At 38.5% G+C, this 18,820-nt stretch overlaps 1 protein-coding gene across 7 annotated transcripts in view; it reads right to left on the reverse strand.

Annotated features, from left to right (window-relative positions):
- LOC121386519 (hemicentin-1-like) overlaps positions 1–18,820 on the reverse strand; it is a 107,395-nt gene that overhangs the window by 31,126 nt on the left and 57,449 nt on the right. For 4 of the 7 annotated variants that reach the window (XR_005959670.1, XR_005959669.1, XM_041517451.1 and 1 more), the window contains exons 1-2: positions 11,614–11,762; positions 852–905 (exon numbers count right to left, since the gene is read on the reverse strand). Coding sequence is in view for 5 of the 7 variants with exons in the window: in XM_041517451.1 (XP_041373385.1) it covers positions 852–905; positions 11,614–11,647 (88 nt within the window). In the remaining 2 variants the exon portion in view is untranslated. Of the gene's footprint in view, positions 1–851; positions 906–11,613; positions 11,763–18,820 lie in introns of those variants that run through there. The other 3 variants (XM_041517452.1, XM_041517449.1, XM_041517450.1) reach the window with 2 other exon arrangements.

An 18,820-nucleotide genomic window follows, 5' to 3' on the forward strand; every position in this document is an offset into this window, starting at 1 on the left:
TCATGATCTGCGTCAACTTCTTATGGCAGAGTGGCAGGCCATTCCCCAAGAGTTCTTCAGACGTCTGATCAACAGCATGAGGCAACGATGTGTCGAGTGTATTCGCGCCAGGGGTGGATTCACACACTATTAAACGAATGTTCTAATGTGTAAAATCCATGTTTGACAACCTTCAACTTTGACAGCATGTCATGTGACTTTCTTGTATACAGTGACGTTTATTTGTGTTTTTTTGTAAATATGGAACAATAAATTAAATTTTTGGTGTAGTTTACATCATCAATCTAATACACTCTGAAACTTATTTGGTTATAAATTTTTGACCCTTAAATTCTTTTGAGTAGTATATATACACACACACACACACACACACATATATATTAAACATCTTCATACGTGATGACTTGGACATGTAAATAATAATATTTCAAGCACAGTACTCTACATATTACACATCAATATATAAATATTTCAAGCACAGTACTCTACATATTACACATCAATATATAAATATTGCTGAACTATTGTTGAATATTTCTGGTCTCATGCGTCAACATTTTTTTTTTAATTTCTCGATTTTTGCCGGACTTTTCTGGCTAAATGTGACGTAAAACCACATTTGGAGCCAAAACGCCATCGCGAATGAACTATGACGTGCATTCTGATTTCAATTTACATATTCCCCTTGTTTCGATATCAACTATAAGCCTACCCATCTATTTTTGTGGAATCCATCATTGAAAAACACAAAAAACAGCAAAAACGTTTCAAAAACTATAACGGGTTTTGGGCCCCCTCTATTAAAACATTCTGGATCCGTGCCTGCCTGAGAAAATAGCATGAATACTCACAGGTATCTTTGATAATTATAGTACTAGCGCAGACGAAGATGAAGAAGAGAAATCCTGAAAAAAGAGTATAATTAATATACTAATTTAATGATTTGATTTGACTATTTATTAAAGATAAAGCTGCATAATGTTGGCATAAGATATAATCACCTAAAGGCGGATCCATGTGGGGGGGGGGGGGGGGGGCAGGAGTCCCGTCTGTACTAAAAATATTAAAGTGTCGCCTTTTTTCCTTTAAAAAATAAATAAATTAGGAAGTTGATTCATGTATCCTTTCCCCGTTAATCCCCACTGCAAAATATTTTTTGGATCTGCCCCTGTTATCTAATCTTAGAAGGCAAGGGCGGATACAGAGGAAGTGGAATCCCTAAAATATTCAAGTGTCCCCTCCTCCTTCTAAAAACACCCCAACAAAACAAATTGTTTACAATTTCCATTTCACGAATGTCAAACGTTTAATTAAATGTCCTTTTAAGGAGGTGGTCCATATGCCCTTTAGCCATTATTACTCTCCCTAAAATATATTTTGGATCCGCCCTTGTCTATCCACCAGAAAGGTCGGTGTGGTGGTTTTTCGTCTCGACTATCAGCTGTTAGCGATCACTGTGTGTGGAAACCAATACCCGGAAGCTAATCCATTGAACCTTGTGGACGATAGCTCAAATTTGCAACATGGGACCCGTTCCTCCTAAAAATATTCCAGTGTCCCCTTATTGTTATTGGGAAGCCTGCTTAACAATTTGATTCATGTACCATTCTCCCGTTAATCCCCACCGCACAATATTTATTGGACCTGCCCCTGTTATCTAATCATAGCGTATTTGACACAAGCAATACAATTTGTTACATGTACAAATCTATCAACTCTGCTTTAGTGGTGTTGCGAAAGAAAACAAACTTTGATTAACCAGTTATGGTTTCAACACGCTATTCTATATACTGTAGCGTCTGAGATATATATCTGCAGCGTGGGACAACGCTACAGACGGCCGATGCTCCCCAGCGTAGTCGAATCGTCAGCAGACGGATATTTCGCAACCGACGTAAAATGGTGACCACACGAAGAGGAAAACACGTGACGTCCCCCGCTTCAAGTATGCGACGATAGACTTTCCAAACGTCAAAAACAATCATTACACTATCCCCTTTTTTTTTATAGCAAATCGATTACACTGAGAAAACACTTAAAATGAATACAAAATAAACACTTTAAAATCCTATTTAAAACTAATCTGAAAAAACTGAATTAAAATATCAATAGTTCTAGAAAAGTCACTAGCTTCCAGAATCAGTTTCACAAGTTCAGTTTATCTGGAGGTTTTGTTTTTCGGCCTCTTCTAGTGTAGGTATATGGAGCACGATCAAAGTCAATGTTTTGAGGAAGGTCCTTTAGAGTGTTTGATGGCGCAGGACATGTTATGGATGTATCGTGCCACTGTGGCTCCGAAGCATCAACACATGCCTGGAAAACCTGATCCCCATCTTCAGTCTCGTCCCGATGTGGCTCCACAGATTCCGAGGTATCCATTTCTTCCCGAGCATCAGCAACAACCGCGTCACATGGAGTGGTTACCAGGTCTTTACGTTTCCTTGAAACCCAGTAGGGCACATCCTGCAGCAGACATGGTTTTAGGCGATCATGGTGTAGAACCTTTGAAACCTTGTGATCGTGGACTTCATACAGGACAGGGCCCAGTCGTTTCATCACCACGTAAGGGCCTTTGCAGCTCGGTTGTAATTTAGGGGATTTGCCTTTTGTTCTAGTGGAATCCCTGACGAATTCCAAATCTCCTTCCGAAAAGTTTTTTTCATTTAATTGGAGGTTATAAAGACGCTTCTGTCTACATTGTGCCATTTTTAATGCCTGCCTTGCGAAATGGTGATCTTTCTCCATGGCTTCTTCCAAGTGTTCAAGATAAGATTGTTGATCTTCACTCTGTTTGTTGGCCTTAACCTCCCCATATACTATCGCTTCTGTGCGGTAAACTTCCCTACCAAACATCAATCTGTTGGGAGTGACGCCTGTTGTCGAATGAGGGGTACTTCTATATGCAGCTGTCAAATATGGTAGGCGACAATCCCAGTCTTTTTGGCCTTGATCACAATAACAATGGATCATTTGCAGTAACGTTCTATTAAATCTTTCCACCAGCCCATTTGAGGAAGGGTGATATGGCGTTGTCCTAGTTTTGGCAATGTCGAGAAGTTTACACACATTTTTTAAAAGTTCACTTTCAAAGTTTCTACCCTGGCCAGTGTGTAACTCCAAGGGTGTCCCAAACCGTGTCACAAACTCTTCAACAAACGTTTTTGCTGTGATTTCTGCATCTTGAGAAGGAATCCCATATGCCTCAGTCCATTTGGTGAATTGGTCGACAATGACCAAAACATACTTATTCCCCTTGAATGATGTAGGAAATGCACCAAGAATATCCAACTGTACCCTGTCCATTGGATGAGCATCCTCCCGAGTCTGACACAAATTGCAGTTGGCCACAAACTTTGCAACATCCCTTGACAGTCCCAACCAGTAGTAGAGTTGTTTGACTCTTTCTTTGGTCCGTGCTATTCCGGGGTGACCAGCTAGTATGGACTGGTGGCAAAGCTTTAGGATATCTGTTTTCATGCTATCAGGAACAAGGAGCAGTCTTCTAACATTCCCACTCGTGCCTTCCCAACGATAATACAGAACACCATCAAGCATCTCAATTTGATTGAAACAAAGCCAATAGTGTCGAATTACTGGACTCTCTAACATAATGTCTTCCTTGCAGGGTGGTTGTCCAGTTTCCTTCCACTCATGAAGAATCTTGAGATGTGCATCTTCAAGTTGGGATGTTTTTAGCTCGGCGCTGGAATACCCACCTATCCAGGATGATGTGTCTGATGAAGGATTCTGATCAGCAAAGGTCAATGTCCTCAAAGTAACCAGAGGAAGAATATCATCAACATCACTTTCAAAACTAGCCCAAGATTCTGTTACTTTTGAGCAGTAATCACATCCCCTGCAAGGTAAGGTTTCTGGATGGCTTGCCATGTAGCAATCACAGTGCTCCACGCATGGGATCCTAGAGAGAGCATCTGCATTGCCATGTCTGATGCCACTTCGATGTTCAATAACAAAGCTGTACTGTCCGAGCTCTTCCAGCCATCTGGCTAGTTGTCCTTGGGGCGACTTGAACCTAAAGAGCCATGCCAGGCTGCTGTAATCAGTTCGAATTACAAAACCTCTTCCCAGTAAGTAATGTTTATAGTAATTTGTGAAGTACACAACAGCCAACAATTCTCGCCTCGTGACACAGTACCGTTCTTGAGCTTTATTAAGACGCTTGCTTCCATATGCCAGGACCTTCTCTTGGCCATCTTGTACCTGTGACAAAACAGCCCCAATACCAAAGTTGGATGCATCAGGGTCTAAAATGAACTGTCCTTCACTTGAAGGATATGCAAGGATAGGACTTGAAACCAGAGCTTCTTGTAGTTTTTCAAATGCTGCTGTCTGATCCATTGTCCATTTGAATTTAGCATAATTTTTTGTTAAATCATAAAGTGGCTTGGCTATGTTAGCATAGCTGGGTACAAACCGCCGATAGTAGTTTCAGGAATCTTCCAGTTCTTTATAAGCTGCACCAGTTCAGGGTTGGTCTCAATACCCTATCCACTAAACACATGTCCCAAGAACAATACTCTTTCTTGAAATAGGCGACACTTGCTTGGCTTCAATTTCAATGAATTATCTCGGAACCTTTGTAACACCATTCGAAGCCTTCCAAGGTGCTCATCAAAACTTTGACCAGTTAAGATGACATCATCTAAGTAGATCAGAACTTGTTCCCACTGTACACCTCTCAATACAAACTACATAGCCCTTTGGAATGTTCCTGGTGCCCCACATAGCCCAAATGGCATCCTAGTGAATTCGAAGTGTCCATATCGTGTAATGAATGCTGTGTTGGCTCTATCTTCATTTGAGACTTCAATCTGATGGTACCCGCTCTGTAGATCAAGTGTGGAGAATAAACTCGCAGAACTTAGTGCATCAAGACACTCTTTTATTTTTGGTAGCGGAAAAGCATCTTTTTGTGTGAGATCATTGAGTTTCCGGTAATCGATGCACCAACGGACGCCACCATCTGTTTTTTCTTACGAGCACCACTGGGCTTGCCCATGGTGAGGAGGAAGGAATGACAACTTCATTGTTGAGAAGTTTTTGGAGTTGAGCCTCTTCTTCCTTCTGAAACCCAAGTGGTGTTCTACGGACAGGCTGTCGCACAGGCTGTGCATCGCCGGTTGGTATTGCATGTTTCACCCCTTTGAAACAACCGATATCTTCGTCATTTTCAGCAAAAACATCTTGAAACTCCAGTAACGTTTCAGCAAGCTGTGTTTTTTCTGCAGGGTGTAGATGTGTAGAGGCAGTGTGCAATAGTTCTTCAAGATGATCAGGGAGGTTGGTTACAACAGAGTCAATGTCAATACTTCTGATTTGTTTGAAATTATCTTCACACTCACAGATTTTGTTGCCAACTTCTGCATCTACTAATTTGCCTAAATGAGTGCCCTTTTTCAGTACAATGGGTTATTGTATTGGGGTTCAGGACTTTCACTGGAACTGTGTCTGTGACCGTTACAAGTGCTGCACCTAGAAATACCCCCTCTTTCACAGAGGCTGGTTCAAACATTGCTGTTTGACTTGGCAAATTTTGTGCGACTCTACCAATTATAACCTGCTCTGACCTTGGCGGGCAGGTTATTTCCTATCCCAAATTAACCGTTACTGGTTTGTGACTCCATTGATGATTATATCACCCTGTTTTGTAATAATGGTTGCATTCACAGCTTTCAAGAAGTCCATCCCAATCAAAACCGAGTCACGAATGGGTGCAACATAAACTGGCCACTTCAAAGAATGGTCAGCCATCGAGAGTATCACAGTGACTCCTCCCATGGCCTCCATTTCTGCCCCATTTTCAGCATTGCAGAGTGTGACAGTCTTATTGCCCTTTTCTAGTCCTATCATATCTGCTATTTCTGTAGACAGTATAGTGGCATCAGCCCCTGTATCAATAAGAGCCTCTGTCTTTAAGTTATCCACGACTACTTCTACTATGATACTTGTTTTGGCACGACTGAGCCGACTTAATGTGATTTTAGGTTTCCCTCGGTCAATTTTTACCACTCTGGACGGACTTGGTGACCTGCTCTGTGACGGGCTCCTGTTTCCTGCCCGAGGGAAATCCCTCTTAAAATGGCCTTTCTGACCACAACCAAAACAGGCAGGGGTTGAGTCGTTGGTTTTAGTTTCCATGGCCAGAATCTCAGGCAGCTTCATTACCATTGCCTCTATGTTTCTCAGTCTGGCTTCAATAAGATCAGAGGTCCCATCCAGATTGTTTGGATTGCACTCTTTCCTATCAGGTACTGGGCTGTAAGGCCGTCCAGGATACATGCAGGTATTGCTTTCATCTTTAGAATTTGAATCCCAAGTAACGCATCTTGCTTTATGGAGCAAAGAAGCAGATTCCTGCTCCCTGCCAATTGTAGCCTTATAATTGTGCTGGAGGCGAATTACTTCATCAACTGCACCAGAAATAGTCAAGGGAGATCGATTCATGACTTCATAAGCAATTTTAGTGTTCTTCAATCCATTCAAGAATGCTTCTGCCGCAAGCTCTTCCTTCATTTCTAGAGAGACTCCTGGGTATGCCTTGGATACTAGATGACGGATCTCTTGTGCATATTCCTCTGTAGATTCCCTGCCTTGTCTGTAATTTACTAATTATTTTCGTAGGGTTGCAGGTGGATCAGTTTGTCCAAATCTGTCAGACAGATGGTGCACTAGTGCTGCATAATCATTTTGTATGAATTGGGGGTAATGTGCATATAAATCGCACCGCACCCTTCTGCATACAATCATGCAGTCGATCCAGTTTCTCTTCCTCTGTCCACCCATATCGCTTGGACATTCTATCAAATGGATGGAAAACAATATCCCACTCCTCTTGTCCATCAAACGTTGCCAATTTGGGACAGTGTGGCTCGTCTGTATCTATACGTAGCTTCTCTCTTTCTGCCCTTGACTCTTTGCAAAAATTCTTAAGCTTACGCTCCAGCTGTATTGTACTAGTATTTGACTCCAAGTGTGGTGCCGCTGTAGCCCCATCCACTTCGGGTATTTCCTTATGGTTTTGAGGATTACTCATTACGAAAATTAGCTTAGAATCCAGCTGTTAATATTTCTTGTGTGAACTCTGGTAGAAAACACTCATTCACAACATCCAATTCTAGTCGTCGTAGCCACTTTTTGGCCAATATAGTTGTGGGATGAATGCCGTCGAACAGGAGTTTGGACAAATTGTTCTGGGGAGCACGTCCTTTTCTGCTTTTTAACAAGTCTAAATGTACTTTTATTGTGTTCCTTCCCAATTAATTTCTCAATCTCTGCATTCAGCAGATTGGTTTGTCTCAGTGCTTCTGTATCCGAGTGCTTCCAACGTGAGCACTCTTGGCCTGTCTTTGTTTTGTTCCAGATGGACACGGACTGAGGTGGAGATATAATAAACTTTACAGTGCAGTTGTGCTTAAATATGATGTCTCGTGCTCTCTCAAGCTGTCTTACTATACTGAATACGACAGAGTTATCCCGACAAGAAATATCAATGAGCTTGGTACCTTTAACTCTCTGAGTTATGTCACAGGTTCCGACCCAGACATAGACAACTGCTGGTTTTTTATACTGGGCAATTAATTTTGGTAACTGTTCCTGCAACAAACTGACAAGATGTTCGGAACCTTGTCCACTTTCACACAGGAAGTGGAGTGGAACTTTATTTTGTACTTGAAAATGCTGTTCAAGATAACATGCTTTACTATCAGATAAGAGGATGGCAAACCGATCAGATGGTTTGTCCGGAACCACCAATGTTCTCTTATTCACGAAAGTAATCAATCCGCAACACTCATATAGTGTGTGGGTCAGTTCAGAAAATATTTATATAATTTTTTATTTTTTATTATTATTATTTTTTTTAAACTAATAGTAGTTCAATAACACATATTTTTGATTCACAGACAATTATTTGGAAATCAGACAACAGTTCTACAAAATTTAAAATTTTCCGGTACAAACAACTATTTCGAACAGCCCTCGCAAGTCTACCCTACGTTCTCCCGACGTTGCTAAGCGGCAATATCAAATGAACTGTAAGACAAGGAACCTCGAAACCACTTGGAGTAAAGGTAGTACTAAACCAAATAACTTCCGGCTGGGTCAAAGTTCGAGGTGCACCCAACTTTTGATAGAGAAGTGAACACCACAAGTCCTGTAATTGGTTATAAATGTGAGTGTGTTGGTTGTAAAAAATAATAGTTTCATCTGGGTAAAAAAAATGTGCAATTTTATTTCATCTAGTACCAATGTGTCAAGTAGCCTTGTGCTTGAAACATGTATGGGGTACCTGTACAAAAAAAGTACTCGAATTTTGTGCGAAACTAGGGTAGTCATAGACGCTACCCGTTATCTCAGACACGAGCAGCTTGACCCCCCATTTTTTTCTGATTCACTTTAAGTGTAAGGGGTGGTAGTATTTATATCCGTGGCGTTTATGTCGGTTGATACGTTGCAGGTAGGAGTTTTAGCCGCATATGTTACTATTGTCGTCTATAGGATTTGATTTGGTAGTATAAACCCTATAGCACATATTCAGTGCATAATAAAAAGTATTATTTGTCATTTTATTTAATTAAACTATACTGGTTGATTAATTAGCCATCACTCGATCATGCAAGTTCACAATGACCTTGACCTTGACAATAATCTCTGTACATGGCTCTGAATGGAGTTTGAATCAAAGTTAGCGCTGAAGAAAACTTGGTTTTGGTCTATAATTCATACTGTAAAGATTTCAATAATTTCTTTTTACATGGTATTTGACTTGCCATATACAACTGCTCTTAAATATGGTATTATATATAGGCAACCTGAACTACGATTTTAATAGCAATTTATTTTTATATTAAAAATAGCATGTGCCAATAGTGGGTTAATGTCTTTAGTTTCCATTAACATTGTTAATTTTTTATGTATGTAATTCTGAAAACTCAAATTTGTAAAGAAGTTGATTTGTCTTGTCATTTTGACATATTTATAGGGTGCTAAGTTATATTTTAGACAAATTTGTAGTTTTATGCAAAATTTAAAGTAAATTTGAAGAAAAACTTAACCAAAAACATAATTAAATTTGTTGTCACTATTGTGCCTTCTGTTCTTATTTGTACATAACTATAAGGTTGTTAAACATATACTTAGATCTCAAGATCATTTTTTCTTTCTTAATAATCACTTAGTTAGCTCTCATGAAAAGCATTTTGAGTTTATACTAGATTCAGAACCAATTTTTTCAGATTTGATTATCTGCCTTGGATTAAGTTGATAATTTATTTTATTGTTAAAGCTGTATTACCTAATGTTACTAGCTAAATAAAATGCGGGATTACAGATTGTAGGAATACATCATGTACATATTGTATTCATCCGGATTAGAAAATAATGCAAGAAAATAGATGTTCGGGTAATTTTGTCATTTAAAAATAGGGTTTTTTCAGTAATTAATCAAAAATAAATGTGTTAAAGCTGCATGATTATTCCAGATATCACAACTATTAAAACCTCCAACTACAGTAGGCTATAAATAAAATATAGTCAGGAATATTGGTGGCTGCCAATAGTTTTGATGGTTCATTATGAAAATCAGCATGGCCGATGGATTTGAAATTCGCACACCTGGTAACTTGAAGACACCCACACCCAGCATACAGGATTTCCTCCCAACACTAATGTTCAGGACATTAAGCCATTACTTCATACAGGTACAGTCATGTTTGTGTTTCCTTCCTCAGACAGTGTATTTTTTTAATACTGATATTTCTTTGATGTGCCTGTTAAGGTCTTCATAATCTAGGGGTCAATCAAGTGCATGTGTTTTAATGGAATTCTTTAAAGGGGTAGAGGTACTCTGACTATCTTTGTTGTCTCTACATATATACCTGAGTACACACACCCAACTGAAAGTAAATATCTTCAGGAGTTTTATTTTAAAACATTTTGTTGTTTAATATGACATATTGCATTTGTACAAAACTATATGCAATATATATGCTTTTTGAGGTGTACATTATATTAGGTTGCACTATAGAAACAACAGTTTCAGTGAGGTTGTCAGTTTATGTCAGAATACACTAGATCCTGGTTGTCATAAAGACACATAGCTGGACACTTTTTGAAAAATGTATGTTATCAGTATAAGTAGTACTAAACCAAATAACTTCCGGCTGGGTCAAAGTTCGAGGTGCACCCAACTTTTGATAGAGAAGTGAACACCACAAGTCCTGTGATTGGTTATAAATGTGAGTGTGTTGGTTGTAAAAAATAATAGTTTCATCTGGGTAAAAAAAATATGCAATTTTATTTCATCTAGTACCAATGTGTCAAGTAGCCTTGTGCTTGAAACATGTATGGGGTACCTGTAAAAAAAAGTACTCGAATTTTGTGCGAAACTAGGGTAGTCATAGACGCTACCCGTTATCTCAGAAACGAGAAGCTTGACCCCCATTTTTTTCTGATTCAATTTAAGTGTAAGGGTTGGTAGTATTTATATCCGTGGCGTTTATGTCGGTTGATACGTTGCAGGTAGGAGTTTTAGCCACATATGTTACTATTGTCGTCTATGGGATTTGATTTGGTAGTATACACCCTAAAGACTTCAAGTATTGAATTACTTGTACCGTAAAACAATAATAATAATATTTAATAAAACATAATAAGAAAATATGTTTGAAGCATGTAGAAAGGAACGATCTCACCAGTAACGTATTCGAAAAAGCAGCCGACAGGGTTAGCGCCTAACCGGAATCTGCGTTTCACTTTCAGCGTTATGTTGTTTACCTATACAATATCATTTAGCTTCAAAGTTATAGTAAATTAGACACTTCTGACACCAGTGTAGCGTCTGAGATATATATCTGCGGCGTGGGACGACGCTACAGACGGCCGGTACTCCCCAGCGTAGTCGAATCGTCAGCAGACGGATATTTCGCAACACACGTAAAATGGTGACTACACGAAGAGGAAAACACGTGACGTCCCCCCCCCCCCCCCCCCCCGCTTCAAGTATGCGACGATAGACTTTCCAAACGTCAAAAACAATCATTACAATACATACATGTCAGATATTCGGGCTGTCTATCAAGGGCGGATACTGAGGAAGTGGTCAGGGGACCTATCCCTAAAATATTCAAGTGCACCCTCCTGCTTCTAAAAACACCCAAACAAAACAAATTGTTTACAATTTTCATTTCACAAAGGCCAAATGTTTAATGAAATGCACTTTTTGGGGGAGGTGATCCATGTGCCCTTTGGTCATTAATATTCTCCCTAAAATATTTTGTGGCTCCGCCCTATCCACGAGAAAGGTCGGTGTGGTGGTTTTTCGCTTCGACTATCAGCCGTTAGCGACCACTGAGTGTAGAATCCAATACTCTGAAGGTAAACCTTGTGGACTATATCTCCAAGTTGCAACATGGCGGGACGTAGTCCAGTGGTAACGGGCTCACCAGATACCTTCCTACTAACAGGAAAATGTAGCGGTCGTTCTCTCTAAGACTATAATATGTCAAAATTACTAAAAATAGTCGATGATTAATAAATCAATGCGCTCAGTGGTGTCGTTAAACAAACCAAACTGTAAACCAAAAGTCTACTTACCTGATTCACGTGATTCACGGACCCACACGAACATGGTTTGATAACTGTATCTCTTTTAGAGAGAATCTCACGAGTAATGGACGTCACATTAACAGCAATCGGTTACATTTACCGACCCCAACATGTCCGCTCGCGGTTCTGGTTGTATGAACTGGGGTATAATGACGACCCGCTAATTTTAACATTCACTTCCTGGTTTGTTGCGATCATTTACAAACCTTCACAAAAGAATACTGTCTCGCTGAACTGAAAAATACATTCACATATCGATGACAGTGTTAGTACGTGTGGGGAATTTAAATGATGGGTGTAAATACAAGGGTCTGATCCAGAAGTGGCCGTAACTTGCAGGGGTGGGATGCCAATGGCTTCCAGACAAAATAAAAAAGTTTATTTTTATTTTAAAATGCACTTTTTTTTAACCATTTGAGGAAGTCCCTATTAATATGAATTGATATTGTTTATTGCAGAGCACCCTGATATTGTTTACTGCAGTGTATCCCTGATATTGTTTACTGCAGTGCATCCCCAATATTGTTTACAGTAGTGCATACCTGATACTGTTTACAGTAGTGCAATCTGATAATGTTTACAGTGGTGCACCCCTGATATTGTTTACAGTAGTGCATCCCTGATAGTGTTTACTGCAGTACATACCTAATATTGTTTACTGCACTGCACCCCTGATGCTGTTTATTGCAGTGCATCCCTGATATTGTTTACTGCAGTGCATACCTGATATTGTTTACAGTAGTGCACCCCTGATATTGTTTACAGTAGTGCACCCCTGATATTGTTTACAGTAGTGAATCCCTGATATTGTTTGAAGTAGTGCACCCCTGATATTGTTTACAGTAGTGCATTCATGATATTGTTTACTGCAGTGCATACCTGATATTGTTTACTGCACTGCACCCCTGATGTTTGTTATTGCCGTGCATCCCTGATATTGTTTACAGTAGTGCACCCCTGATATTGTTTACAGTAGTGCATCCCTGATATTGTTTACTGCAGTGCATACCTGATATTGTTTACAGTAGTGCAACCCTGATATTGTTTACAGTAGTGCATTCCTGATATTGTTTATAGTAGCGCATCCCTGGTATTGTTTACTCCACTGCACCCCTGATGTTGTTTATTGCAGTGCATGCCTGATATTGTTTTATTGTAGTGAACCCCCTGATATTTTATGCCATGTACGTTCCTGCTTTTATACATTTCGTTAAACATTGAATAAGAATAATAACCGTAGCATTAAAAATGAACTGACGCTTCGATAATCAAATAGGTAACGGATATTGGAGGTCACATCGAACCATAGTTTAACGAGATGGGGTGGAATGTGTTTATCAACACCTCAGCACATTTAAAAATACGTCTAGTGGTGTCTAACATATATTAATGTGTTTTGTTTTAGAACTTTGGGTGGGGGGTGGGGTGGGGGACAGACAGACAGAGATGCAGAGAGACATAGACATATATTGATAGAGACACTAGGGGAGTGAGAGAAAAATATACAGAAGAAGAGAGAGGAAGGAAGGAAATGTTTTAATGTTTTTAACGACGCACTCAACACGTTTCATTTACGGTTATATGGTGTCGTACATATGGTGTCGTACCACACAGGTATTGATGGATGAAACCCACTGTCGCCACTTCATGGGCTACTCTTTTCGATTAGCAGCAAGGTATCTTTTATATGTACCACTGGAGCACATTGATGTATAAGTTAGTTTAACCATCGGTTATTGGATGTCAAACATTAGGTTATTCTGAGATACAGGTTTAGAAAGGAAACCTGCTACATTTTTCCGTTAGTAGCAATGAATCTTATATATGCACCATCCCACAGACAATATAGCACATACCACAGCCTTTGATGCACCAGGCATGGTGCACTGGCTGGAATGAGAACTAGCCCAATAGGCCACCGACGGGGATCGACCCTTCATTCATTCATTCATTCATTCATCCATCCTAGATCGACCGCGCAATTGTTATGTATGATTACAGACGAATTTAGGATTGTTGACGGGTGTAATATATCTCCATGTACTTACCTTTCTGACACCCAATAGCCGACGTGCATTTTTGTGCTGGGGTGTCGCTAAACATTCATTCATTCATTCATTCATTCATTCGTTTATTCATTCATTCATTCTTTCATTCATTCATTCATTTATTCGTTCTTTCGTTCGTTCGTTCGTTGATTCGTTCGTTCGTTCGTTCATTCATTCATTCATTCATGTCTTAAAGTCTGATTACGTCGATGCTATTAGTAAGGAGTAAGATGTACCTCTCTAGTCGGTGGCCCCTGCGTGTGCTGTAACCTCACCGTGGTGCAGGGGTGTAACATTCTCTTTGAGAATGGCCAATACAGCACAAAATTGAAGTTTTGAGTAAAGTTCAGTATCCGTAAAATTCTGTGATATTTGTGTTTTTGCAGAGTTCTTTACACTGTTTTTGTTTGTCTTGAATTTTTATATTGATGTTGATCATCACTTTATTTATTTGCATTACCATAGTTTGACACCCAATAGCCGATGTATTTTTCGTGCTGGGGTGTCGTTAAACATTCATTCGTTCGTTGCTCTAGTCGGTGGAGGGAGTGTTGGTACTGCTCGACTTATCAGAGGAACGAGTTTAATACTATTGACCGATGGTTAGCATGTTTTTCATTAAAATCCATTTCAATACTTGTTACGTAAACCAAACTTTAACTTGATGTAAAATCCAAAACAAAAATACACAATTCGTGCGTGCTTATTTCTTCTTTATTTACTTCTACTTTTACATAATGATAGGCACGAGATATTTGTTTCCCCATAAATGTATTTACGACAGAATAAAGGGAATAGTATTTGCAAAAAGCCTACACCTAGTTTCTTTTAATTACAGGTACACATGCATATAGGCCTCTTTCCATAGGCCTACAAACATGGCTTCCCCATTTTGTGAATCAAGATGCATACTGGCCAGGTTGATAGGCTGTAGACATTTTTTTTTAATTTGGCTTCCGATTAAATATGAAGTGCGATATCTATTGCAGGGTGCGAAGACACTGCCACTTTATTGTTCGATGTTTACGAGTTCGTGAAGACACTAATAATCGCTTGCGGCACGAGATTCAAATTTTGAATCATTTCTCGGACCTTCTTTGTTCAGAGTTTTCACAAGAGACATTGAAGACTCCAGCTGAAGACTATCATTGTGACAGTGCCCGACAGGTCGTACCCGTCAACCAAGAGTCGGCTAGTTCCGACAAGCTATAATAATCGCGCAGTGTCTTCCTAGCATAAGACTATATGTCAAAATTACGAAATGTTTGACATCCAATAGCCAATGATTCATAAATTTGTGTGCTCTAGTGGTGTCGTCAAACAAAGCAATTTGTTTTTTTTAACTATCGTTATGACAGGGCCCGACAGGTATATACCCGACAACCAAGATCCGACTACGGACTAGTCCTGACATGCGATAATAATCGTGCAGTGTCTTCCTAGCATTAACAATATAAACATTATTGACTGGGTATAAACACAATGTATTGTAAGCAACTGACTAAGAATACTAAAGTTAATATACTGCATTATTTCGTTTTTACTTCATTTGATCTAAAACCATGCCCACTGATGGATGGAAGGAGTATTTGTCAGATATATATTTTAATCCAAGACACCCAACATCTTATTCGGGAATAAATAAACTGAATTATATTGTGAAAAAGGAAGGTAAAGTTGGCATTAGCCTACATCATATCAAGAAGTGGCTCGCTTCACAAGACACTTACTCTCTTCAGCGAGCATTGCGTTATAAGTTCAAAAGAAACAGGCTTGTGGCCAGTGGACTGAATGCACACTTGAATGTTGACTTAGCCGAGGTGTCTAATATTGCTTCAGATAACAATGACATAAAATTCCTGCTGATAGCCATTGATGTACTTACCCTATACTTGTGGGTCGAACCCATGAAAAATAAAACACCAGAATCCGTCATTAAAGCACTGAAGAAGATGTTTATCACTGCACCTCATCCAAGAATCATAAGATCAGATAAGGGCCGTGAATTCAATAACAATAAAGTAAAATCATATTTGAAAAGCAAAGGTATAGATTATTACGTCACTCAGAATGAGACCAAAACTTCGTATGCTGAGAGAGTTATTAGATCACTAAAGGTTGTTATGTACACTTTTGACATTATAGAAAATGAAATCTCTCAAAATGTAGAATCAGGAAAACCTTTGCTGTTATTGGGCGATTTCAATGCCAGAACCAAATGTTATCCTGATTATATTACTCTTGATGATGATATCTTTATTGATAATATTGATATGGAAAATTTCCTAAATGATATATCAAAGCTGGATAATATCGATATTCCTAGAGATAGGGCAAGCCAGGACAAGGGAAGGGTTAATGGACATGGGGCAAAACTTGTACTGCTGTGTAAAGTACATAATATATATATATTCTAAACGGTAGATGTGGAAATGATAAAAACATAGGGAAAGTAACCAGCAAAGACTCCAGCCTGATCGATTATGCAATCGGTACCTACCATGTTTTTGAAAATGTAACTGATTTCGATATCTGTGATTTTGACCCACTTTTCTCAGATATTCATTGTTCATTAGCACTTACATATAAATGCAATACTTACTCAAACACGCATGTTGATATTAGGAAGAATATAAGTGATGAAGTCGCACCCAGTAACATTCGTAAGTGGATCCCAAGTAAACAAGAGGAATATATTAATAATATCGATAATAACTTAGTTCAAACAATCCTCTTAGTACTGGACGATGAATCTGTTGATATACAAGCACGTATTAACCAAGCAGCCGACACGCTGAAAAATCTATTTTTAGACTCGGCAGTCTCAACATTTGGTCAGGTGAGTGCTCGCGCTAACAACCGTGATAAAATGTCCACTGCTAATAAGCGACCCTGGTTTGGGGTAAGATGTCAATATTTGCGAAGGCAGTATCATGAATCAAAAACATTATACTCAAAACACAAAACAATAGAAAATAAAAAGAGGTTAATTAATGCCAGTAAGTCCTATAAGAAATGTATTTCTAACGCATACTCACAACACAGATTTAAAACTGAAAGGAAAATGAGAACATTACGACTAGACGATTCCAAGGGATTCTATAAAATATTAAAGGGACCACGCAAATCGGACATAAACGTTCCCCCAGTAAATGAATTCTTCAATTTCTTCAGTAATTTAAACAAGGGCGAACCGAATGAGGATAATACACCCGAATTTAATATGGACGAAGCACTAAATGAAGTAAACAATGACAGTATTATTAATGGACAATTCAGCGAAGATGAAATTTTAAAAGGCATAAAACAACTTAAAAATGATAAAGCTGCTGGTATTGACAAAGTCGTTAACGAGTACATTAAATCAACCACAACAATTCTCTTGCCAGTTTATGTTAAACTTTTTAACATACTCATCGAGCACGGTGTTTTGCCGGAGGAATGGCTCAATGGTATCATCATACCAATTTTTAAAAATAAAGGAAACCGCCTATCGCCTGAAAACTACCGACCGATCACATTGCTTTGCTGTTGTTCTACGTTATTTACATCTATACTCAATAACCGTTTAAATATATTTATTGAAGAAAATAATATCATGAGAAAAATAATATCATGAGTGAAGTCCAGGCTGCTTTTCGTAAAGGCTACTCCACAACAGACCACATATTCACCTTACATAATTTGATAGATATCTTGAAGCAAAGAACAAAGAAGCTGTTGTTTGTTGATTTTCAGAAAGCTTTCGACATGGTTTCACGAACTAATCTATGGCAAAAGTTATTATATAATAATATAAACGGCAAATTCTTTAGAATCATACACCAGATGTACCAAGGCCTTAAATCACTTATATATGTAAACAACCAACACTCCGGGCTATTTCCATGCAACAACGGTATCCGGCAAGGCGAAAAGTTATCACCTGTTTTATTTTCTTTATATTTAAATGATTTAGAAGACTACTTATTCAATCATGGATGTGAAGGGCTTTCCCCTATCCCAGATAATCCCGAAAACCCAATTGACGTTGGTCTTCAACTTATCTGTCTGCTATATGCTGATGATACAGCCCTCTTAGCAACAACTGCATCTGACCTACAGCATACGTTAATCACCTTTTATGAATATTGCAAGACATGGAAACTTAAAATTAATATCACTAAAACGAAGGTAATTATTTTTAACGGTACAGCTAAAGACTACAGACATATTTTCAAGAGAGGAAACACTGCTTTAGAAAACATTAAAGAGTATAAATATCTAGGGATTACATTTACTAATAAAAATAACTTCCGAATGACAAAGATAAGACTTAAACAACAAGCTACCAAAGCAATGTATTTCGTACTTGCAAAAGCCAAAGAACATTTTCTGTCAGTCGATTGTAAACTTAAAATGTTCGACTCGATGATCCTTCCAGTTTTACTACATTGGTGCGAAATTTGGGGACATGAGAAAACTGATATCTTAAACGCTGTCCAAATACATTTTTCCAGACATATTTTACCAGTAAAAAAATCGACACCACTATTTATCTTATATGGAGAGCTGGGGAGAATGCCTATCGAGCTAACTATATACAGACGAATGGTCTGTTATTGGGCACGAATTGTATCGGGGAAACAATCTAAACTATATTTCTTATTATATAGACCAATGTTATTAGACCATCTTAGCAATAATACCAATTATAACTGGATCACTACAGTAAAAAATATCCTGAATAATTTCTGGCTTTCCCAATCTTTTGTATCAGTTAAGGTCCTCTCTCAACAAATAAAAAATAGACAATATGACCAATATTTACAAACATGGAGTAACGAAATAGAACTCTCATCGAAAGGCACTACATACAGATATTACAAAGAACACCTCAGTCTAGAAAAATATTTTACTATATTTTACTATTATCCCTGAAAAGATGTGGACAATTATTTTGAAATTCAGATTATCTAATCACTATTTGCCTATTGAAACTGGACGCTGGAATAACATACCTAAGAAAGACAGGCTATGCAACCTATGTGATGAAATAGACATTGGTGACGAATACCATTATATTTTCGTCTGTAAATATTTTCATGATTCCAGGGTCCAGTTTCTACATCCATATTACTATACACGACCAAATACTTTCAAATTCA

Source organism: Gigantopelta aegis, chromosome 12 (assembly GCF_016097555.1).
Source record: "Gigantopelta aegis isolate Gae_Host chromosome 12, Gae_host_genome, whole genome shotgun sequence".
Lineage (NCBI taxonomy): Eukaryota > Metazoa > Mollusca > Gastropoda > Neomphalida > Peltospiridae > Gigantopelta > Gigantopelta aegis.